The sequence below is a fragment of the Antedon mediterranea genome, chromosome 6 (genome assembly GCF_964355755.1).
Source record: "Antedon mediterranea chromosome 6, ecAntMedi1.1, whole genome shotgun sequence".
NCBI classification, from domain to species: domain Eukaryota; kingdom Metazoa; phylum Echinodermata; class Crinoidea; order Comatulida; family Antedonidae; genus Antedon; species Antedon mediterranea.
Window position 1 is genome coordinate 15,628,997 of NC_092675.1, and position 24,937 is coordinate 15,653,933.

A 24,937-nucleotide genomic window follows, 5' to 3' on the forward strand; every position below is an offset into this window, starting at 1 on the left:
GTGAAAATGGAAAACGAAAAAAAGTGTAGATGCGCTCTATTAAATGTGATGAGCTATGACGAAAGATACAAAAATCCTAAATTTTGTATTCGCGTGGCCATACGGTGACGTCACAATGTCCGGTTAGCCATATTAATGCATGATCCGATATTTCAATCAATATTTCATCAACTTCCAGAATATGCAATAAAAATAATTTTCACCCTTTAGTTTAGAAACTACGACTGTTTAAAAAAAGGTAAAATTGTGACGAATTTTTGAACTTTTTCATCAAAAACGCACATAAATTATCCAATTCGACGTGCCCGTATGAGGTAATTTTAAGTAGAAAATGTTTAGAAATTGGTAAAATTACTAGAAAAGGGTGGAAAAACATAAATCACGCAAAAAAAAATTGTTTTCAATGCTACGTGTACACTGCACGCGTAAAAAAAAGCGCACGCGTGGGAATTTTTGACATGCTCAAAATGACATGAAACATGTAGAAAGTTAATTAGAAATTGATTTTTCGCAACTTGAAATTTTAAACGCGCGTGCGCGCGTAACTTCGTGTGAAACATGCCTTTTTTTCCCACAGTCAGTTAGCGCAAGATATAAATTAAACTTTTGTTTCAATTTAAATTGTTATATGGTTTTCGATCTATATTAAATACGCGAAATTCGTAAAAACTCTCGACGTCATTCACAATAGGAGGTGCACAATTTCACGTGAATGCCCACATGTTGACAAAGTTATAAAATGTTATGTTTACACGTTTTTGAGTTACACGAGACACAAAATTGACAGAAAGAAAGAATAATACAGAAAAAAAAAAGATGATTTCATACAGTTACAAGGAGTTATCCGCTGAATGTGGATAACTAATAAACTTGGTTACTTCATGGTACTTTTATTGACTACAAATTTGTTTTTTATGCTAGCAAAGCTAACACACTCATCAGGTCAAAAGTACAACCATAACTGACACAGCTCTACAGGGTTACAAAACATGTATGGGCAGCAAGTCAGATTGTTTATTTGTTTATAATTGCCTATTGTTTGTGGTTTACTTTTTGTGTTATTAATTATTTCTATGTCTACAAGTATATACCAGCTCATTTTGGTGTAGTTTGCATTAACTACTTCTTCTATTAGGTTGTTTGCCTTCAACAAGCTGAAGATTTTGCAACTTGGAGGCCTACTAGAAGGCCTACTAGAAGGCCTACTTTGAGTAGTCTTCAATATCCAATTTAATTCATTTGGTCAAACACAGTGGCTTGAAATACATTTATCAGTAAACCAAACCACTAAATACTTGTATTACAGGAATGTATTTTTTAGTTAACATTTAACAGTAAAAGAGGTTTTTTTTTTAATTCTTAGTCATTTTTCAGGAATACAATTCCCATTCCTGGTGCAAACATAAATAAATGCTTGTGATTAGACTATGCAAGGTGTAAGAATAGGAAAATCGAAACTAACAAAGTGAATTCTATTCCTGAAACATACCTGTTTTGAAACGAACATACACAACACATAACATAAAACAATATTTAAAGAACGTTGCAAGCAATACCAATGGAACAAACAGAAGTACAGTACAATAATTGCTATCAGAATATTACCAGACACTGAATTTTCCTAATTTTATTAGAAAAATAAGCAATTCAGAAAATGTAATAAAACAGTTAGTATTATATTACCATACATGCATATAAATCTATAAAGCATAGTGTAAGGATTTGGTATGGATAATTTATTAACAATAACATGCACGGTTAAAACAAGCAAGTGTGACTGTGGTAAAATTATAATGTGTGGATGTGCTCGTTTTTCATGACATAAATTGTTATTTTTTTTTAATGGCAATTAAATATCAACTCTACTCCTATGAGATTTTGACTTTTTGTGTAAGATTATCATGTTTTGCAATATACAGATGAAATATGAGAAATATCTATATACAGTATATATAACAAAAAAATAAATTACAGTACTAATAAAAGATTCATACATTCATGCTACATTATTATGCATATTCATTGAATAATAGATACATTAATAATTAATGAAAAAGATAACACTATAACAAACAGAACATAAGAAAGAAAAACATTTGAAATAACTGAAGTCAAACTAAAGGATACGAAAATAAAAGATTACGAAAATATAAGGATACAAAAATAAAAGAATATATAAAACAAAATAAATGAAATGCAATACTCACAAACTATGTAGGCAACAGCATGTGATGAATATAGCAAGTTAATAATGGAAAAAAACACACATAGCTTAATGTATTAATAAAGCATACAGCCAAATATAAACATTTATATTATTGTTAAATAATAAAAATAATGAGCTTTGTGTTGTGATTTTATAATAAATATATAAATAATACATTTTTGCTAAAATTAATTTGCTGTGCATAGGACCAATAAGGGTTACAAAGAAATAGGTTTCCTATACGATTTTGCGATAATTAGGGTTATAACAAGTAGGTTGTAAGCGGATCTGTTTGTTTGAATGTTCCAGGTTGTAGAAGGAAGCCATTTTTAGAACATCAGCATCATTTCATGCATGTATTAAGTTATTTATTCTCTATTCTCTCTGAACAAACAAATTCATTATTCTATTTCTGATTTTTCTCTCAATTATTCTTCAATTACTACAACCAAGCTTGAGAATCATTCACCCTAGCCAACTATAGAGTAGTAGATTTCATAATTGTTACAGTAGTTGAACATTTGAAAACAAACTAAAAAAACTTTTTAGGTCTAATAAGATTCTTGAGACTTGATATGCCAATTTCTGTAAATTAAATTGTATGTATAATTAATTTATTTAGAAAATGCGCTACTTATTAGTTGGGTAGCTCATTTCTCTAGTTATATTTTGCACAACTAGCAAAGGTTTGTTATTAAATTTCTAGCGCTGACTATATAAGTCAATATGTTCTCTCTGGTCATCATGTGGTTCTGGTACATCGTTCTGCTTTACCACAATCTAACTACCATTCATCCTATGGGCCACAAATTCTCTACAACATCTACTGTATGTTCACAATCTACAACCTTTTGGTGCAATTAATCTTTTGCTAAACTTGCACTCTAACAATTTCTGACTTTCACTGAACTATAAAACAAAACCTAAACTCATCTGGTTTTACTTTAACAAGTGCACTTCCTCTCTCCCCGGGTGTCCATACAATTTCTCTAACTACACACACTTTTTTCATTCCTTCTATAAATATCAACAACTATATAATTCTTTCTAAATAGGGAAAACACTATTTATTTCTTTTTTTTTTGCCCAGTTGACACTTGTACGCATTTTGGGCCTTCATTGGATAATGTGTGGAAACTTGCGAGAGTTGCAATACAATGGATCAAATGTTAAACTTATGCAAACCTATGCCATGCATTGAATGCGAAAGTGTCGTCTTTACCACTAGATCTGAGGTAGTCTATTGTTATTAAAACGGTATTTAGGTAAAATGTCACAATTACACAAGAAAAATATTTAATGGTATTAAAAGTTAATCACCACAATAAAATAATAGCAATATGCAAATAAAAACAATTACTGTATATAAATGAATATTAATGACTTATATGACATGCCACGTCAGACAACTGTTAGAGTATGCATTGCAACATAACTTGCCTTAATTCCCTTGTTCTTTATCTGTACACATAATAACAAAACATGAATGCTAATACTAATCACAGCAATAAATGTAAACACCTTTTTAATCTGACATTGCCACTTCCAATCTATTTTCATAGAATTATCTTAAATTCCATGCTTGCTTACAATAAAAAATCTCTCCTTTTATAAGAGTCACTTGAAAACATTTATTAAATGTTAATAAAGTTTCATAGCATGCATGTGTTATAATAAACAATATTTAATGTGTATGAGTAAACAAAAATGTAACCAAGAATGATGAAAATGTTATTGAAATGTACAATCATACATCATACAATACAATATTTGTTATCCACAGAATGTGATTGTCTACTATTTAGAATGTCAAGTCTTGCATATAACAGGTCATTTTTGTATTTATGTTCTTGCTTCCGAAATAAATAAAATTAAGCATAATTAACTGATATTAATGGTCATCACCATTCTATATTTAAAGGTTAACAAGTGCAAAATATTATAATTATCAAATAACAATAAATATATTATATAATTATATATTATTTTGTTTGAATAGTACTGTACATGTGTAACTATAAAATGCATGTACGTGCATAAACACATGTTTGTATGGTGGTAAATGTATGGTTATAAAATATAAACACACCAAGGTATTTCTATAGTATATGCAAGCAGAAATTTTAGCACCAACTAAAGCAAATTCAACTCTCGTAATTTACATTAAAAATCAGAGTATGTAAATGAGATTATGAATAGGCTAATGAGCAGGCAACACCCAATTATTATTATGAAACTTTTTGTACCTGTAGCGTTTGGAGGTAAAGCCTTTTAGAAAAATCCGTCTATAGAAACAAGTTATAATATGGTAAAATTAATGTAAAAATAATAGACAAAAATAAAATTAAATATAAAATATTTGAATATTGTGTGTATAGTAAATTAGCCCTGGTGAAGGACTAGCGTTTTATGAAAGCTCAGAATTTGTTTTATGGTCATTTAGTGCCAGATCCAACTACTGATCCCATATCATGCCTTGTATAAAGCTCCGTCTACACTATCAAACTTCATGTGACAAAAAAATGTGATGTGCCCATATATGGACGATGATGTCATATCACTAACATATTTGGGCACATCACTCTTTTTTTGTCAAATTAGTTTTATAGTGTAGACAGAGCTGCTTTAGAGCTAATGCAATAATTTTGCTTAAATATGTTATGGTTTTCAATGTCTTCCTATCAAATGTTCATAAACTGACCACATAAAAACAATAAAGGTCTTTTAACCTTATAATAATATAAGAATAAAATAAAGATTTAAAGAATATTGACTGACCTCCGACTTGCTTATTCCCTGTTCTCGTTGCTGTTTCTTCAACTCTTCAAGTTCAGCTTCAAGTTCCAGAACACGCTGATTGGCAAATCTATAGTTGTAGTTAATTGATAGAATAATTCTGGACATACAGTATTTGGATATAAATTACGTATGGGGCATGTATAGGCACATTACATTTATAGATGAATAGTTAACTGTGCCGATTGAAAATAAAAAATTACATGCATGGATGACCATGCTAGTCATTTCCATAAACATCAAACACAATTCCAAATAAAGCTCTATGATTTCAGAATTGATCGTGTATTTTGTTGCATTAAAAATGATGACGTTTCTGACAATGAAGATGATGATACTGGTGTGACTGACAATGATGATGTGACTGACAATTCCGATGTGACTGACAGTTAAGATGTTACTGACAAGTATGTGACTTACAATGATGTGACTGACAATGATGATGTGACAGACAATGATGATGTGACAGACAATGATGATGTGACAGACAATGATGATGTGACAGACAATGATGATGTGACAGACAATGATGATGTGACAGACAATGATGATGTGACTGACGATGATGTGACTGACGATGATGATGTGACAGACAATGATAATGTGACAGACGATGACAATGTGACTGACAATGACATGTGACTGACAATGACGATGTGACTGACAATGATGATGTGACTGACAATGACGATGTGACTGACAATGACGATGTGACTGACAATGACGATGTGACTGACAATTATTGTGATTGACAAAGAAGATAATGACAATGATTATGTGATTGACAATGAAGATAATGACAATGATTTTGAATGAGATCAATTATTAAAATAATTTTGATTTACCTGTTATCAGATTCTAATTCATTCTTATGGCTATTTGAATCATCAAGAAGACTTTGCAGTAACTGTAGGTTTTCGTCAACAGATTCTGTTTGCTGTAACTTCAACATTTTGTTCTCATGTTGAAGGCGAATCATCTTTTCTCTACAGAAAAATAAAAAGGAATAGCTACAATATTGCGATGACATAAAAACTAGTGACATTATTTTAATTCACTATGCATACGTGCCCTCTCCTTTCACCAACAACATCAGGTCCTACGTCATAACAAATTGAACACTCTCTAATAAACATGTCTAGTCAATAATCATTTCATATAGCACATAATCAAATTAATAGTATATAAAATATAACCGGTTTACCATATAATCAGACCCTTGACAGTCATTTTGATTCAAACTACAAAATCATTCAACAAATTTATGAAAGAGAAATACAACAATATTCAAAATAGAACCTCTATTAGGACCCTACAATCCAGGGGACAATCATATTTAAGATACCTTTTTTATAAAACAAACAAGGGACATTACATGCTTTCATGCTAGTGCCAACTCCTATTAAGGGGACACTCTGATTAGTGGGACATTGTGTTAGGTCTAAAAGGTGCTTTTAAACGTATACATTATTTACACACCTGATTTCAGGAGGGATCATTTCTGTGAATCCTGGAGAGGTAGATAATTCTGGACTGCCAGGTGAATTGTGCATCATACTAGCACTACCATACAACTGGGTACACGTCAACTCATTGTTGGTTTCTTTTAATGTATCACGTTCATTACGCAGTCTCTGTAAAATCAAGAAATTGATCAAGTTTTTCATTCTTGTATTTATTTGTTATTGTTTATTCATTATTAATTTGATTTGAATTTATTTGAATCATTATATAAAGAAATACCTACAAAGTGATAACATTAACTATACTGAAAGTACAAATAAAAACATTTATAGAAGATTTTCCAAGATAGCCCAAAAAGCTTATTTCCATTGGGATCCTAAGTAATAAATGTTATTTCCTTTATCAATATTAAATTCTTCATTAAGCTCACCTCATTTTCAGCCTGTAATTGTGCCATTTTATCTCCTTGTCGTCCTGCCTCAAACTCTAACTTGTCTGCCCTTTTTGTGATTTCTGATAATTTTATATGAAGTTCCTGTGTTTGTCGTTTGTACGTTTCTAGTTGTGTTTTTAATGCATTAGCTTTTTTCAGTTCCTTTGAAAATTGAAAAGACAAAAACAATCTTTTATTGATCTACTGTATTTGAGATGTTTGTTCCTAAAATAAGAATTCTCTGAAAAACACTACAGTAATGATAATCATCAGATGGACATCCTCTAACATAACTTTATCAAATGTTGGAAAGCAGAAAAAGTATTTGGTCAGCAGCCACGTTAAAATGGCCACCACTTTTACTAAATATGATCAAAAAGTAGATTTCAGCAATGCTAGACACTTGCTTTGGTATCAAAATGCTCACAATACTAATAGTTATATTAGTTGTAATGACGCATTTTCTCGATAACTTGCCAGAAAAGCGAGTATTGCCAGAAAACTTTTTTATATATACAGTAAAAATGTTGTATTTTCACAATTGATCAGAAAATCAATTTCAAACAGGAACATTTGTACAGTATAGCCAATGATCGAATACTATAATCACATATGTCTGAGAATCAGATGAATCAAACAATTCTTCATACAATGGTAACGGTACAATGTGCTATATTCCTTCCTCCACCCAGACATGTAGTTAAGGTTGTCTTTTTTGTACAGTGCAACCAAGCTGACACAGGTCACAAATAACTGGATTTTGGTTTTGTAATTTGTTTGATGTGCATGTAAAATATGTTGTTTCCATACTCCAGAAATAGTAGTAGTAACGCATTTTTTTACTCCTTGATGAATTTCTCAATTTCCTAATCAATACATTTTACTTATTTTAAAATTAAACTAATTTCTTCTCATAATCGAACACCTCTCATTAAGTGACCACCTCTCTTAAACGACCATACCTCTCATTAAGGACCACGTCTAAGGAACAGCTTCTCTTAACAACCACTACCTCTCATAAGTGACCACCTTTTTTAAAGGACCACCTCTTGTAATAGACCATATTCTCTCATAAGGGTACGCTTAACATAATTGACCACTTCTCATAAGCAACTACCTCTTCCAAAGGACCACCATGTCTCGTAAGGGTGGTTCTTTATAAGAGATGGTTCCTTACGAGAGGTAGTGGTTGTTAATAGAGGTGGTTGATTATGAGAAGCGTTCCCTTACAAGAGGAGGTGGTCACTTAAGAGAGGTGGTTGATTATAAGACACAGTCCCTTACGAGAGGAGGTGGTCGATTATGTCAAGAAGCGGTCTCATCATTTTTCGTAAGCAGAGACGGTGGTCGTTTAAGAGAGGTGGTCGGTAATGAGGGTGGTTGCTTACGATCTATGGCTGCTTTTGAGTAAAGAGATACATTTGCACAAATTTAAACATAGGTTTGTAAAAAAACACATGATTAAAACTGAACTTAAAAAAAAAAAAATACAGAATATTTTCCAAGTCCAAAAGTATCTCAACATTTTCTACTGTTGTTACATTAGTGGTTAAATTTTGTTACGTTAGTGGTTAATAAAGTTTGTTACATTAGTGAATGATTTTTGTTACGTTAGTGGTTAATGCTACATTACTGGTTGATTGTTATGTTAGTGGGTGATACAGCTCTCAAGTACAAAAGAGATTATATTTTATAACAAGCAGTCTATTGTATAACATAATAAATTTTTATACTTAAAATATAGCCCAAAAAATTGCAACATGCCATATAGCTACAATTTGTACTGGACTATCACCACAGTATAACTGTAGTACTATCAACAGTCCAGTGAAATAGTGCCTTCACTAATTGCAAAACAAAAGAATTTTCATTTTCACAGTAATTTTGAGTAAGCACAATACTAAAATTCACCCCTCCCCTCTCCTCCATCTAAAAAGGGAAGTTTGTTTAGCAATATGCAAATTACTTCTAGTCATGACGAGAATTCATGGTGACTTTTAGTAGGGTAATTATGGGATCATTCCGATAAGCAGTAAAATAAATTGACTTGACATCATGTCATACCTCTTCAAGTTCAATTGTATTTTTCATATAACTTGTGTTCTTTTCTTCTAATAGTTTCACTTGCTTTCTTAAATCTGCCAAATCTTCAAGCTTCTTTTTGTACGTTTCAATTGATGCTTCATACTTTGCTAGTTTTGCGGTGGAATGTCTCAGGACATCCATTTCATCTTTTAAATGCTGGGCTTCATCAGCTACTGCAACTAGTTCATCATTCTTTAAAACAAACAAAAATAGAAACAAGTTTTTTTGACATACATAGCCATAGGGAAAACTGTGCCAGTGTTCCTGGGTATAATGTTTTGCAAAAAATCAAGGAGTGGGATTTTTTTTCTTAAATTGCATTACAATGAATTTACCAATGAAAGGGTGTACACTATACTTGCGTATGTTACTGAACTTGAGTAATTCTGTAGTGCTTCTGAAATGTTTGTTAATTTTGGTGTTTCTAGTTTTGGTGAATTTATGCGTCTAATTATAGTTTTTTTGTTACGTATTAATTTATCTAATAATATGATTGTGAAAACTGTGTGTGATAAACTGATTTTTAATTCCAAATTGTTTGCTAACATGTCTGGCATTTTACATCCAATATTTTTATATTTTAGATACTCCTGTTATTTTGATATGCATATTATATGCATGCATATGAACTGTTTTATAAGTTGTTTTGTGACTGTGCAATTTGGTAATAGTCACTCTTCATACTGTACATTTAAAAGTAACACATCCAAATGCCAACTTCAAGTCAATGGGTACCAGATGTCTCTGTGAGACGGTTATTTGAACCAGTACCAGTACCAGCATTGAATTTGTGAAATAAAAGTGTATACATACATACATGGTGTACCATGTCCCGCATACCTGGCTTATTATGCCAGTTCTGCGGTACATTTCATTTCGAAACCTGAGCTGCACTGATGAGATCTAATAAGATCGAAACAGTACTGTTTACAGATTATTTTTGTCACATCAAGTTTGATAGTGTACACAGAGCTTAATACCTTATGATTGAGCTCTAACACTTCTCTTTCAAGCATTTCTGCTTTGATCCTGAAATCATCCTTAATTCCCTCAACTCTGAAGTTTTCCTCTTGTAGTAGCTCAACTTGCTGTTGCAACTGGTGGTACTTTCTCCCAGAGGAAGAGCTGAAATGCAACCACTTACAAAATTAACCTTACAACGCTATAGATAAATTTACTTTTGGCAACATTCTTCACAATTGTCAAATCAAAGGAAGTACTGTGTAATATTAAACTGTGCTGAATGGGAGGCTTTTATGAAAATACAGACTATGAAGTGAAACAAACATTTCTGTAAAAATATTAATTAAAGCAAAATTTTTAATTTTGAAGGAAAAAGCACAATAATAATAAATAAATAAAATTATTCAATATGGTTATAGAAATTTCTTAATTTTGTAAATGCATCCTATCTTCGCAGAGATGGGCTATTTTCAGTTTATCCAGTTAACCTAGGCACAAAATACACAACTAAAATCTACTGTCTATAAAAAAAAGAAACCCACAGCCATAAGCAGTGCTGTTTAGTACAGTATGAAAAGTAACATAACATGAATAAAATGTATCTTAGAATCGAGGTGGTGGTGTAAACAGACATTAAAACACATTATGCAACCGAGCGCTATATAGTCTGTATACACGTCTACAGAAGTGACTAATTGGGAAACTTTCGTCTGTCAGTGTCCCAGAGTAGACAGTGTAATGATTAAACACAAAAAAACATTAAATCATGCCTACAAAAAGGATTAAAAAAACCAGCAGTACCAGCACATACACTTAAATCAGAGTAGATCAAAAAAAGTTAAAGAATCCCACGTCATGCGTTCTTATTTAACTTGAATACATACCTATGTTGTAGAGCAGGCAATACTTCTACATTTGCACTGTAGATTACATACAGTAATTATATTTAGTACAGACGAATCAAAACAATAAGAAAAATCTTATGCTAATCTTGCGAGAAAAATATCTGGTTTTTTTTGCTTTAGTTCGGTCTACACTATCAAACTTTGTGACAAAAAATGATGATGTCATATCACTACCATATTTAAGCAATCACACTTTTTTTTGTCAAACTAGTTTGATGATAGTGTAGACAGAGCTTGAGATGTATTTACCTTTTTCCAGATAGTGCATGGGGCTATAATTTAATTTAGGTTAACTAAAGACAAAAAAATGTTTGTTCAAAATAAGCCGTTTATGTTGGGATTATTCAAATGGCTTTTGTCCGTGATTTATTCATTTTTTCCAATTATTAGTAAATTTTTCTACTGTAAATGTAACGTAACTTGCACCGTACCTTGGGTCATCTAGGTGATATCCACTTTCAATCCTTTGTAATAATGACTCATTATCATTTTGTACAGCATTCTTTTCTTCTTGTAAGGCTGCAACCTATTGACAAATTATTAAAATTGTTTCACTCTTCTCTGATTACAAGTTAGTTACTGACATTCAACTAGAACATGACCTCGTTGGACAGTTTCTATTGCAGAATTATGCCCAGGGATTATAATTACTGTAATAGAAAGCAAATGTAATCAACTTTCATAAATCTATATTTATATTATATTATAATAACAACCAAAACCCCAACATAGATTTTCATGCAGTACATGTGTGACAAACGTAACTTTACTAAGTGTTTATTGGCATTCAAACAATATAAAAGAAGATGGTTTTTCTTTTCTTCTGTTTGTATTTATATGTTTCATATGGCCAATTATTTACTCTTAGTATTAAAGTAAATTACTTTCCTTTTATAGAAAATGCGATGTACAGCAAACCTAACTTACCCACATTGTATTAGGCGCTATAAAGCTCTGTCTAACTAGTTTGACAAAAAAAGTGTGATGTGCCCAAATATGGTAGTGATATGCCACAATATGGTAGGTATATTTTTTGTGACATTTAAGTTTGATAGTGTAGACAGAGTTTTAAAGACAACCATTATTATCAGGTGACCATTTAGAATAAAATGATCACCTATTGTTTTTGTATGAAATCTTTATTAGATGATCATTTAGAATAAAATGATCACCTATTGTTATTGTATGAAATCTTTATGATTAGGTGCTCATTTAGAACAAATGATCACCTATTTTTATTGTATGAAATCTTTATTATTAGGTGATCATTTAGAATGAAATGATCACCTATTGTTATTGTATGAAATCTTTAAATATCTTACAAGTCACAGCTCTTCAGAATTAAAGGTGACCTTGAATTTTATTACTTATTATGAAAGCTGCTGAAATATAGATATGAATTCATATTGAAATTGTGTCTATCGGATGTTGTGCCATTATCATATAGCCAGTTGAAATTAAAAAGTACACTGTATAGTATAGGGTATAATATAATAATAAGCACCAATCAGCACCATAATCATTATGTATCAGGTCATAGGATTGCATAAATCAATATTTTGCGGTCATATTTAATGTACGTGCATGTTGAAAAAAAAATTTAATATCAGAAAATTATAAAAATGATCACCTATAATTCATCAAAGTGACGAATTAAATTCTAGTTATTATTATTTTACTACACCAACTTACTTACCTGCATATCCAATTCATGACACTTCTGTAGTGCCAAATCTTTTTCCTCGCGTAATCTTCGCGTTTCGTTTTCCAAGACTTTTGGGTCTTGGTCATCATAGATATCCACAAAACCGTCTGTAGCATCATTTCTATGTTCATCCATGTTCATTATTTCTTGAATTGCTCCCATTATTACTTGCTGTACATCTTCTTCCATAATCATTATGGTGTTGATATATTCTATATATCCAAAAGGTAAATTTGTGAGAGAACTTTTATTGTTGTGCTTGATCCCATTATGTCATTCATGTTTGTTTGTGGAAAAAACAAATATTTTATTGATGGTGTGTGTTTGATCTTAACACTCAAATTTGTTTGTATATTTTATACTAACTGTGAAATGGTTCCATGGTTTTGTGAAACCAAGTTCTCTTTTTTATAGTAACAATTTTTGTTAATATATAAATATCTGAATATAGTTAATTTCAATGTAACATTTTATGATGACACTACAATAAATAGTGTGTATGATTAGGCATACCCAATAAAAGCTTCATAAATAATTGCAGGGTAAAGAGTTAATACAAAGCAGCAAAAATTGAAATGGAAAACAATTAAAAATAGACAATTACTATAGTAAAACTCACAAACTTTACAAAACTTGATTAAAAATCTTACTTTTTAAATCTTTTTTTATATTTATTTTTGGATGCTGCTGTTGTTAAAGAAATGGCTATATACTGAAATAAAATACATCATAATGTAATTACAACATTATGTTAATTTACTATAATTTAATTTGTTTATTTTCACCTTCTTTTCTGTCACAGTTGACTGCAATCCCCAGCACTAATTGCAGAAGTCGTCCCAGGTGGTACTCATTACCATGCTCAGCAATAGCACCCAAGTCAGGCTTAGGAAATTCTTTTATAGATTGGTTCAGAACCTACAAATATAAATGTCACATTTAGACATGCATCACATAATTGCTGTTGATTGTGTCATAATGTATAGAAAATTCATTTTCAATGATAACTTATTTCAAGCAATAAGGGCCTGTGTGTGTGGAATGCTTAAATGCTTTTACTAATGTTGTTATACTAACTGTAGAACCCATACTAAAGCCTAGCGAAATTGTTTGCACTAATTGAAAGCTTCACCACACATGCCTATTCATGTTTCTATCTTCCAAATCCCTCTCTACGCATGCGTATAAGCTGATGCTTTCGATTTACGCAAACAAATTTCTCCTTGTGGAAAATAGACTTATTGAAAGCATCAGCTTATACGCATGCATATTCATGTTTCTATCTTTCAAATACTTCTCTACGCATGTGTATAAGCTGACGCTTTTGATTCACACAAACAAATTCGTCTAGTGGAAAATATGCTACACCTTTGGAACCTAACTTAATAAGTATGTTGTCCTCTGAAGAATAGAGTTTAGTGTTACTGTTAAAACATCCATCTTATAGGGGTGTCCTAAATCACCAATCAAACAAAATTATGTGAGTCCGGGGGGACGGAAGTGTGACGCTTGATGTGACTCCTGGGGAGAACACTGAATAAACCAATCAGAGGGCTTATTATATTACACTTTAATATACTATAACAAGCCCTCTGATTGGTTTACCTCTTTGCCAACAGGAAACCAGTACTGCTATCAACTGTGCCATTAAACAGAAAATGTCTACAACAAATATCAAATTTGGAAAGGCTGGAAGTTATTAATAATATAACTTTTCTACATATAAAATGAATAATAATTTAGTTTTTATTTTAAACTAGCATTTTAATACAAATATTTTGTATATTAACATTATCTGTCATTATTTTGTATCAATATTCCAAAAAAAAAGAATTACGAAAATCTGACAGTTTGTAGTTTACGAAATATAGGGTCTAAAACATCGCCGAAAATGATTGTTTTTAGCCACGAACGATGTTAACAAATTGTGCCCTCAGTCGACAATTGTATGAACTAAAATAATTACATATAATTACGTTTTATAGTAAGTTATTTTTGTATATCAACATTGGAAATATCAATAAAATATGTTATTAAATGTTTATAAAATATATAAAGTTGTTAAATATTTAACGAAATTCAGACAAATTCATTGCTCTAAATTTGTGTAGTAACGATCAATACAGAGAGATCATGTGACTTCACGCAAGAGAAAACATTCCACTGTCGGTGATTCGCGTCCACCAATCAAATAGCCAGAATCCAAAATCATTCAACCATGAGCTCAGCAGCTTTGATTGGCTTACAATGACATATCACAAAATGGTGGTTTTGTAGTTGAGCCTCACGTAAATTTCACAATTTTGAAATAAATGGATATTTTTTATGGTAAATGTGTGTGATTTTTCTCTAAAAGATTTGAATAATAAAGACTTCATATCGAGAAAAAACGTTATTTTTGGCACTTATATAAATATTTCTCAGAGAAAAAAGCACATGGCATGTGGAAATATATTATCTTGGCGTAGAAAGACCAAAAAAATGCCAGGTCATGAGAGGCTCAACTACAAAAACAAGGTTGAATAGGGTAAGGTCACTTGACCGTTCAAAGCTTTTTGAGTAAACAATCGTATGGTCGTACGCGCTAGATGATGATATTTTAACTACATTTTTTACATGTTTGGTTGGATCCTGGAGGAAATATATCCTCCATGGTTGGATGTAATGGAAATGAAAAATAGTTGATCTGATAGAATAATACGTAAATAAACAAACACTCAAAAGAATTATGTTTACAGTTCAATTATTTTCAGAACAATAATACATAACTAGACATGTAACTCGTCACTTTGACGAGTTTGGTTATCCGCCGCGCAAGTGGTGCAACATTAACATTAAGGGGATAGGTTGAGGACAAAAGGAAGTGTTCACGTTGGCATTATGACCTGAACTGAAGAATATGATATGTTGTTATTGCTGAATTTTATTATTTAAATTCATATATAGTATACACAGTATAATCTGTATCCATATCACATACAGTGTAGAATAGGTGAAATTACGGGACTCGCTATTTATTGCAATTTTTAACATGTTGACGGTTTTAAAATGAAACGCGAAGGTAGCAATTCCGAAAGGAAATTATCTCAGCAACAACGTATTAGCGTGTAGAAGAAATTTGAATACGTGAAATATTGATGCGCGCTCTTTTAAATGTAATGAATTATGACGCAAAAGATGAAAATACGACCTTTTTTATATAACTGGCCATATGATGACGTCACAACATCCGATTGGCAACATTTTTACATAATTTCGTATCTACAATCCAATAGCTTCCAGAAAAAGTTTTAATCGTGATTATCACATTTTATTCTTACGAGCTATAACAGATTAAAATTTACTGTAAAGATGAAATTAATGCCACACGTGATTTAAATTTTTAGGCATGATGACGTCAAAAAAATAAAAATATTTTTAACTCCTGCGAAAGATACTTGATTGACCTAGACAATATCAAAATCGGGGTGAAAATGAAAAACGGATAAGTGGAGATGCGCTCTATTCAATGTGATGAGCTATGACGAAAGGTACAAAAATCCTAAATTTTATATTCGCGTGGCCATACGATGACGTCACAATGTCCGGTTAGCCATATTAATACCTGATCCGATATCTACAACTCATCTACTTCCAGAATATGCCATCCACAAAAAGTTGACCGTCTAGTTTAGAAATTACGACTGTTTAAAAAAAGGCATATTTTAAACAAATTTTTTAACCTTTTCATAAAAAACGCGCGCAAATTGTCCAATTCGACGTGCTCGTATGACGTATCTTTAAGTCGAAATTGTTTAAAATTTGGTAAAATTACTAGAAAAGGCTGGAAAAATATAAATCACGCGAAAAAAATACGTTTTCAATGCTACGTGCGCACCGCACACGTAAAAATGTGCGCACGCGTGGGAATTTTTGACATGCTTAAAACGACATGAATCGCGTAGAAAGTTGATTATAAATTAATTTTGCGCATTTTGAAATTTTAAATGCGCGTGCGCGCGTAACTTTGTGTAAAACACGCAATTTTTTTTCAACAGAAAGTTAGCGCATGATATAAATTAAACTTTTGCAAAGTTTCAAGTTGAAATGTTATTTGGTTGTCGAGCTATGTTAAATACGACAAAATCGTTAAATCGCGCGTAAGTCACGTTGCGCAATTGTAAACGTCATGAAAAGCTTCGCTTGACGACGTTACGTAAATGTCAATATGTTAAGATAGTTACCGAAATGTTATGTTTGCGAGTTTCAGAGAAAAGCGTTACACAAAAATCATACAGAAAGAAAGAAGAAGAACTAGACATGTAACTCGTCACTTTGACGAGTTTGGTTATCCGCCGCGCAAGTGGTGCAACATTAACATTAAGGGGATAGGTTGAGGACAAAAGGAAGTGTTCACGTTGGCATTATGACCTGAACTGAAGAATATGATATGTTGTTATTGCTGAATTTTATTATTTAAATTCATATATAGTATACACAGTATAATCTGTATCCATATCACATACAGTGTAGAATAGGTGAAATTACGGGACCCGCTATTTATTGCAATTTTTTAACATGTTGACGGTTTTAAAATGAAACGCGAAGGTAGCAATTCCGAAAGGAAATTATCTCAGCAACAACGTATTAGCGTGTAGAAGAAATTTGAATACGTGAAATATTGATGCGCGCTCTTTTAAATGTAATGAATTATGACGCAAAAGATGAAAATACGACCTTTTTTATTTAACTGGCCATATGATGACGTCACAACATCCGATTGGCAACATTTTTACATAATTTCGTATCTACAATCCAATAGCTTCCAGAAAAAGTTGTAATCGTGATTATCACATTTTATTCTTACGAGCTATAACAGATTAAAATTAACTGTAAAGATGAAATTAATGCCACACGTGATTTAAATTTTTAGGCATGATGACGTCAAAAAAATTAAAATATTTTTAACTCATGCGAAAGACAGTTGATTGACCTAGACAATATCAAAATCGGGGTTAAAATGGAAAACGGATAAGTGGAGATGCGCTCTATTCAATGTGATGAGCTATGACGAAAGATACAAAAATCCTAAATTTTATGTTCGCGTGGCCATACGATGACGTCACAATGTCCAGTTAGCCATATTAATACCTGATCAGATATCTAAAACTCATCTACTTCCAGAATATGTCATCCACAAAAATTTGACCGTCTAGTTTAGAAATTACGACTGTTTAAAAAAAGACATATTTTAAACAAATTTTTTAACCTTTTCATAAAAAACGCGCGCAAATTGTCCAATTGGACGTGCTCGTATGACGTATCTTTATGTCGAAATTGTTTAAAATTTGGTAAAATTACTAGAAAAGGCTGGAAAAACATAAATCACGCGAAAAAAATACGTTTTCAATGCTACGTGCGCACCGCACACGTAAAAATGTGCGCACGCGTGGGAATGTTTTACATGCTTAAAACGACATGAAACGCGTAGAAAGTTGATTAGAAATTAATTTTGCGCATTTTGAAATTTCAAATGCGCGTGCGCACGTAACTTTGTGTAAAACACGCAATTTTTTTTCAACAGACAGTTAGCGCATGATATAAATTAAACTTTTGCAAAGTTTCACTTTAAAATGTTATTTGGTTTTCGACATATGTTAAATACGAGAAAATCGTTAAATCGCGCGTATGTCGCGTTGCGCAATTGTAAACATCATGAAAAGCTTCGCTTGACGACGTTACGTGAATGTCAAAATGTTAACATAGTTAACAAAATGTTATGTTTGCAAGTTTTAGAGAAAAGCGTTACACAAAAATCATACAGAAAGAAAGAAGATGACAAAAAAGATGATGATGATTTCGTACAATCACAAGAGGTTATCCTGCAACTTCGTTGCGGATAACCAACTAGACATGTAACTCGTCACTTTGACGAGTTAGTTATCCGCACGACAAAGGCCACGTAGACGTCATACGTTAGAATATTGCACACAGAAAAAGATTGTGGCAATATGACCTGATCTGAAGAATATGATATGTTGTTATTGCTGAATTCTGTTATTTTGTGTCATATTATATATACAATATAATCTGTATACATATTACATACTGTGTAGAATAGGTGAAATGACTGGACCCGCCATTTATTCCAATTTTTAACATAGCGACGGTATCAAAATGAAATACTAAGATAGCAATTTCGGAAGGAAATTATCTCGGCAACAACATATTAATGTGTAGAAGAAATTTAAATACGTAAAATATTGATGCGCGCTCTTTTAAATGTGATGAATTATGACGCAAAAGATGAAAATACGACTTCTTTTATTTAACTGGTCATATGATGACGTCACAACATCCGATTGGCAAAATGTTTACATAAATTCGTATCTACAATCCAATAGCTTCCAGAAAACGTTTTAATCATGATTATCACGTTTTATTCTGACGAGCTATAACAGATTGAAATTTACTGTAAAGACGAAAATAAGTGACCCACGTAATTTACATTTTTAGACATCATGACGTCATAAAAATTAAAATATTTTTAACTCATACGAAAGATAGTTAATTGACCTAGATAATATAAAAATCGGGGTAAAAATGGAAAACAGATAATTGGAGATGCGCTCTATTAAATGTCATGCGCTATGATGAAAGATACAAAAATCCTATATTTTATATTCGCGTGGCCATACGATGACGTCACAATATCCGGTTAGCCATATTATTACATGATCCGATATCTACACCTCATCAACTTCAAGAATATGTCATCCACAAAAAGTTGACCGTCCAGTTTAGAAATTACGACTGTTTAAAAAAAGGCATAATTTTGACAAATTTTAACGAATTTTTTACCTTTTTCATCAAAAACCCACGTAAATTATCCAATTCGACGTGCCCGTATGACGTAATTTTAAGTCTAAATCGTTTAAAAGTTGGTAAAATTACTACAAAAGGCTGGAAAAACATAAATCACGTAAAAAAAATTGTTTTCAACGCTACGTGCGCACGGCGCGCGTAAAAAAATGCGCACGCGTGGGAATTTTTTACCTGCTCAAAATGACATGAAACGCGTAGAAAGTGGATTAGAAATTGATTTTTCGCGTTTTGAAATTTTAAACGCGCGTGCGCGCGTAACTTCGTGTAAAATATGCCATTTTTTTTACAAAGTCAGTTAGCGCAAGATATAACTAAAACTTTTGTTAAGTTTCAATTTAAATTGTTATATGGTTTTCGATGTTTGTTAAATACGCGAAATTCGTTAAAACGCGCGTAAGTCATGTTGTGCAATTCTGACGTCATTCAAAAATAGAAAAGCACAACTTCAGGTGAATACCCATATGTTGACAAAGTTATGAAATGTTAACTTTACACGTTTTTGAGATATGCTCTGCACAAAAATGACAGAAAGAAAGAATAATACAGAAAAAAAAACTAGACATGTAACTCGTCACTTTGACGAGTTAGTTATCCGCACGACAAACGCCATGTGCACGTCATACGTTGGAATATTCCACACAGAAAAAGATTATGGCATTATGACCTGAACTGATGAATATGATATGTTGTTAGTGCTGAATTCTGTCAATTTTTTGTCTTATAGTATATAGTACAAACAGTATAATCTGTATATATATTATATACAGTGTAGAATAGGTGAAATTAAGGGACCCGCCATTTATTTCAATTTTTAACATGGAGACGGTATCAAAATGAAACACTAAGGTTGCAATTTCGGAAGGAAATTATCTCGGCAACAACATATTAATGTGTAGAAGAAATTTAAATACGTAAAATATTGGTGCACGCTCTTTTAAATGTAATGAATTATGACGCAAAAGATGAAAATACGACTTTTCTTACTTAACTGGACATATGATGACTTCACAACATCCGAATGGCAAAATTTTTACATGATTTTGTATCTACAATCCAATAGCTTCCAGAAAACGTTTTAATCGTGATTATCACATTTTATTCTTACGAGCTATAACAGATTAAAATTTTCTGTAAAGATGAAATTAATGCCACATGTAATTTAAATTTTTAGGCATGATGACGTCATAATAATTAAAATATTTTTAACTCATGCGAAAGATAGTTGATTGACCTAGACAATATCAAAATCGGGGTGAAAATGAAAAATGGATAAGTGGAGATGCGCTCTATTAAATGTGATGAGCTATGACGAAAGATACAAAAATCCTCAATTTTATATTCGCGTGGCCATACGATGACGTTAAAATGTCCGGTTAGCCATATTAATACATGATCCGATATCTATAACTCATCTACTTCAAGAATATGTCATCCACAAAAAATTGACCGTCCAGTTTAGAAATTACGACTGTTTAAAAAAAGACATAATTTTGACAAATTTTTGTACTTTTTCATAAAAAATGTGCGCAAATTGTCCAATTCGACGTGCTCGTATGACGTAACTTTAAGTCGAAAGTGTTTAAAAGTTGGTAAAATTACTATAAAAGGCTGGAAAAACATAAATCACTCGAAAAAAATATGTTTTTAATGCTACGTGCGCACCGCACACGTAAAAATGTGCGCACGCGTGGGAATTTTTTACATGCTTAAAATGACATGAAACACGTAGAAAGTTGATTAGAAATTAATTTTGCGCATTTTGAAATTTTAAATGCGCGTGCACGCGTAACTTTTTGTAAAACATGCCATTTTTAGTGCACTAACAGTTTGCCCTTCATATGACTTAAATTTTCATAAAGGGTAAAAAAAAAATTACTCTTGGTTTTTAAGCTATGATCAATCATTAAAAATCATAAAATCGCGCGCAAGTCACGTTGCGCAACTCTGACGTCATTCAAAATAGGAGATGCACAACTTCACGTAAATGCCCACATGTTGTCAAAGTTATAAAATGTTATGTTTACACATTTTAGAGAAACGTGACTCACAAAAAAATGGGAAAGAAATAAGAAGAATACAGAAAAAAAAAAAAAAAAATATTGATCCACTACAATCACAAGGAGTTATCCGCTACTAAGCGGATAACTAATAAAAAAAAGATGATGAAACAGGACAGTTACAAGGAGTTATCCGCTGAGTGCGGATAACTAATAAAAAGTTGATGATGATGATGATGATGATTTCGTACAATCACAAGAGGTTATCCTGCAACTTCGTTGCGGATAACCAAAAATGATGATGACTAATGGACGAATAATCAATGACATAGCGCGCATGGCAACGGATGTGGAGTGGAATCATGGCAATAACAATGAGGTCAACTCTCGGTAATCCTAAAATGAGTACATATATCTCTCCAAAAATGTACCATCGCGAAAACAATAACATTTGCGACGAAAGTACAAAATAGGTGGTGCTGTTGAAATTTCAAATAAGCAAGAGTATAACAAAAATATTTCCTAAACACAAAATGTGAAGAGATTTTTGTGTTTATAATATCTGTTGAATGACGATAAAATGGGGTTCAAATTAATAAATATAATTAGAGATTGCAAAACTTTAGTTTACTGTGTCATGTTGACCAAACGCCAAAATGAACTGGACACCGGGCTTTGGGCCAGCATTGAGAATTCAGCATGCTAGGTCCTACTGTATAAACTGATTTAGTATAGGCGCAAAGTGTATCTCTTGACTTTAACAGTGGATGGAGCACCGCCTTTTTTAATGGCCTAGCTTCCCAGCAATTATTATTCGGCAATGAATTACGATGGATAAATTTAATAAAAGTATGTGGTTATAAAACAAATAATGAATTTTTTGTATTCGTTGAATGGAGAGAATATTTTATTCTATTTTTAACAAAGCCAATTTTTCAACTAATTTTCACCGTCCAACTGAAAAATTCATTTTTGTATACTACTGCGTACAGTTATTATGATCTTGAAAGATGAACTTACGTCATTATAATAGTCTGTTACTCGTTCCATGACCTTTTTCAGATTACTGTGTTTTATTCTCCAGTTCCCTCCTACATCTGGTTTTATTCTTACCAGCCATTCATCATCAAATTCAGTGGGTACACTATGTTTTTAAATAAATTATACCAGTTTAATTAATAATACATGTTTACTAAAAAATAATCAGAAAGGAAGATTTATGTGTAACAATCAACTCTCCCAATACTGTCTGGTATTCCAATGTTTTTAATGGTAACAAATTAATTTTAGTGACCATTTGGACATCAAGAAAGAGAGTTAACAAAATTAATAATTAATCAAAAGGTATTAATGATCACTTACCACTGCTGCAAAATCTCTGCTATAGCTACTCCATCAGCTAGGTCATCGACCTTTGCGTGACGTGCCTTAACTTTAAATGTATCAACCTAACAAAAGCAAACAATATCTATTAGTACTAGTAGAGCAGTTAATGACATGAGCTGTGCATTTTATTACCAAAGCATGAAACTTGGCACAAAGTTTCTTTAATGCATAGATTCAAAATATCGGGGGCGCCAAGTGTCCAACGTCCGGTATGGCGGCCATCTTGATTTCAAAATGGCCACCATAAAAACAAAAATTGTTCATATCTTGGCAACTATACACATTAGAGACTTAATCACTAACTATATATTTCTATTTGCTCTAATGAAAAGTTTCGTCCAAGAATGAACGGAAATGACGTTTGTTAAAGTTTGACCTTTGACCTCGTATTTGTATATCTCTGTAACTACTGGTCATTTTCAATCAATTTTTGTGTCATTTTGTTCAGAATAATTACATTTATATTTGTAGTAATTAAACATTTTCAAATAAAATGACCGGAAATACAATTTATGACCTTTGATTTTTAATGTGAATATACTGTGTATGTGGGTTTTGTTGGTCTTAAATGCACCTAATTTTGAACTTTGACCTGATAGGCGTAATTATATTAAATGATTAAGGGACTTAAATTGTATATAGTACATAAAATTGGTAAACATTGTGCTTGGTGGTACCATTAGTTCAGCGATGTTGGCACCTTCTGATTCGCTAAAAGTTTTAATATTTTGATTGAGGAAATAACATACATGTTATGGAATACCGTAAAACCTCGAAAAGGTGATAGTATGAGCTTCTTTTCGAGATAGACTGTATTTGAATGTCAAATGAATAGTATGATGATCGTGTTTATATCAATATATTATTAATGACCTTACAAAGAACCCTTTATATTTCAACAATTAAGCCAATATTCTACAATTTATTGTTTTCCAAGTGGAATTTTGATTGCATCTTCTTTTTGTATGCTTCCTCGGTCAATATGGTCCTAACCCTCCTTCTTTGTCTGTAGATGGTCTTATACCCCTTCTTTATCTGTGGATGGTCTTATACCCCCTTATGTATCTGTTGATGGTATTACACCCCTTTCTTTGTGTGTCGATGGTCTTACACCCCTTCTTTGTCTGTGAATGGTCCTACACACCCTTCTTTGTCTGTGAATGGTCCTACACACCCTTCTTTGTCTGTGGATGGTCCTACCCCTCCTTCTTTGTCTGTGGATGGTCTTATACCCGCTTCTTTGTCTGTAAGTGGTCCTACACCCCCTTCTTTGTCTGTGGATGGTCCTACACCCCTTCTTTGTCTGTGGATGGTCCTACACCCCTTCTTTGTCTGTGGATGGTCTTATACCCCCTTCGTTGTCTGTAAGTGATCCTACAGTATACCTGTTTCTTTGTCAGTGGATGGTCCTACACCGCCTTCTTTGTCTGTGGATGGTCTTATACCCCTTTCTTTGTCTGTGGATGGTCTTATACCCACTTCTTTGTTATGGATGGTGTTACACCCCCTTCTTTGTCTGGACCCACTACTTTGATTGATTAAATCAGACATTGTTTCTTCAAAATGAAAGTCCACAGGTGGATGCCTAAAAAGGTCTTGTACAGAACAGTATATTGTTGGTCCATGTCACTAATTTGAGGAATACTTGAATAATTATATTGAGATGTCTTTTACGAATTGATTTGGTTCGGATTTTGCTAAAAAATCAATGACTAGAGAAAATCGAAGAAAAGGATTCAGATGAAAGGTTTTAGGACATCGGGTGAAAATCCTATCGTTCAATCCCGTTCCAGTCTCATTAGCCTAAAAAAACTCTACATGATAATTACGTTAATAAAAAACGTATCATATAACAAAGAAAACACATTTCAACGTCAGTATTTTACAAATTTTTTACATTGTGTTGACCCATGACCTTTTCCACACAAAACTCTTTTAGCCAAAAAATGTTTTTTTTTTCATTGAGGTTTTATTCATTAAATAAAATATTTATTCACAAAAACTACATTCAATAAGCACAGTGACATTTAGTATATTTATTATAACAGGAAACATGATAATAAAACAGTATTATCGTAATTTTAGTACAACAATTGTTAACGATTTGGTGAATATGGACGCGTGACATGAACT

General features: G+C 32.2%; 1 protein-coding gene across 12 annotated transcripts in view; it reads right to left on the bottom strand.

Annotated features, from left to right (window-relative positions):
• The window catches only part of LOC140051481 (protein Hook homolog 3-like), a 55,763-nt gene that overhangs the window by 15,138 nt on the left and 15,688 nt on the right, over nt 1-24,937 (bottom strand). For 3 of the 12 annotated variants that reach the window (XM_072096704.1, XM_072096703.1, XM_072096709.1), the window contains exons 2-15: nt 22,781-22,866; nt 22,439-22,562; nt 13,343-13,475; nt 12,549-12,769; nt 11,284-11,378; nt 10,832-10,867; nt 9,965-10,109; nt 8,964-9,176; nt 6,897-7,061; nt 6,482-6,636; nt 5,848-5,988; nt 4,985-5,072; nt 4,453-4,491; nt 3,647-3,667 (exon numbers count right to left, since the gene is read on the bottom strand). In XM_072096704.1, the coding sequence (XP_071952805.1) occupies nt 3,647-3,667; nt 4,453-4,491; nt 4,985-5,072; nt 5,848-5,988; nt 6,482-6,636; nt 6,897-7,061; nt 8,964-9,176; nt 9,965-10,109; nt 10,832-10,867; nt 11,284-11,378; nt 12,549-12,769; nt 13,343-13,475; nt 22,439-22,562; nt 22,781-22,866 (1,662 nt within the window). The remainder of the gene's footprint in view (nt 1-3,646; nt 3,668-4,452; nt 4,492-4,984; nt 5,073-5,847; nt 5,989-6,481; nt 6,637-6,896; nt 7,062-8,963; nt 9,177-9,964; nt 10,110-10,831; nt 10,868-11,283; nt 11,379-12,548; nt 12,770-13,342; nt 13,476-22,438; nt 22,563-22,780; nt 22,867-24,937) is intronic. The other 9 variants (XM_072096706.1, XM_072096714.1, XM_072096707.1 and 6 more) reach the window with 5 other exon arrangements.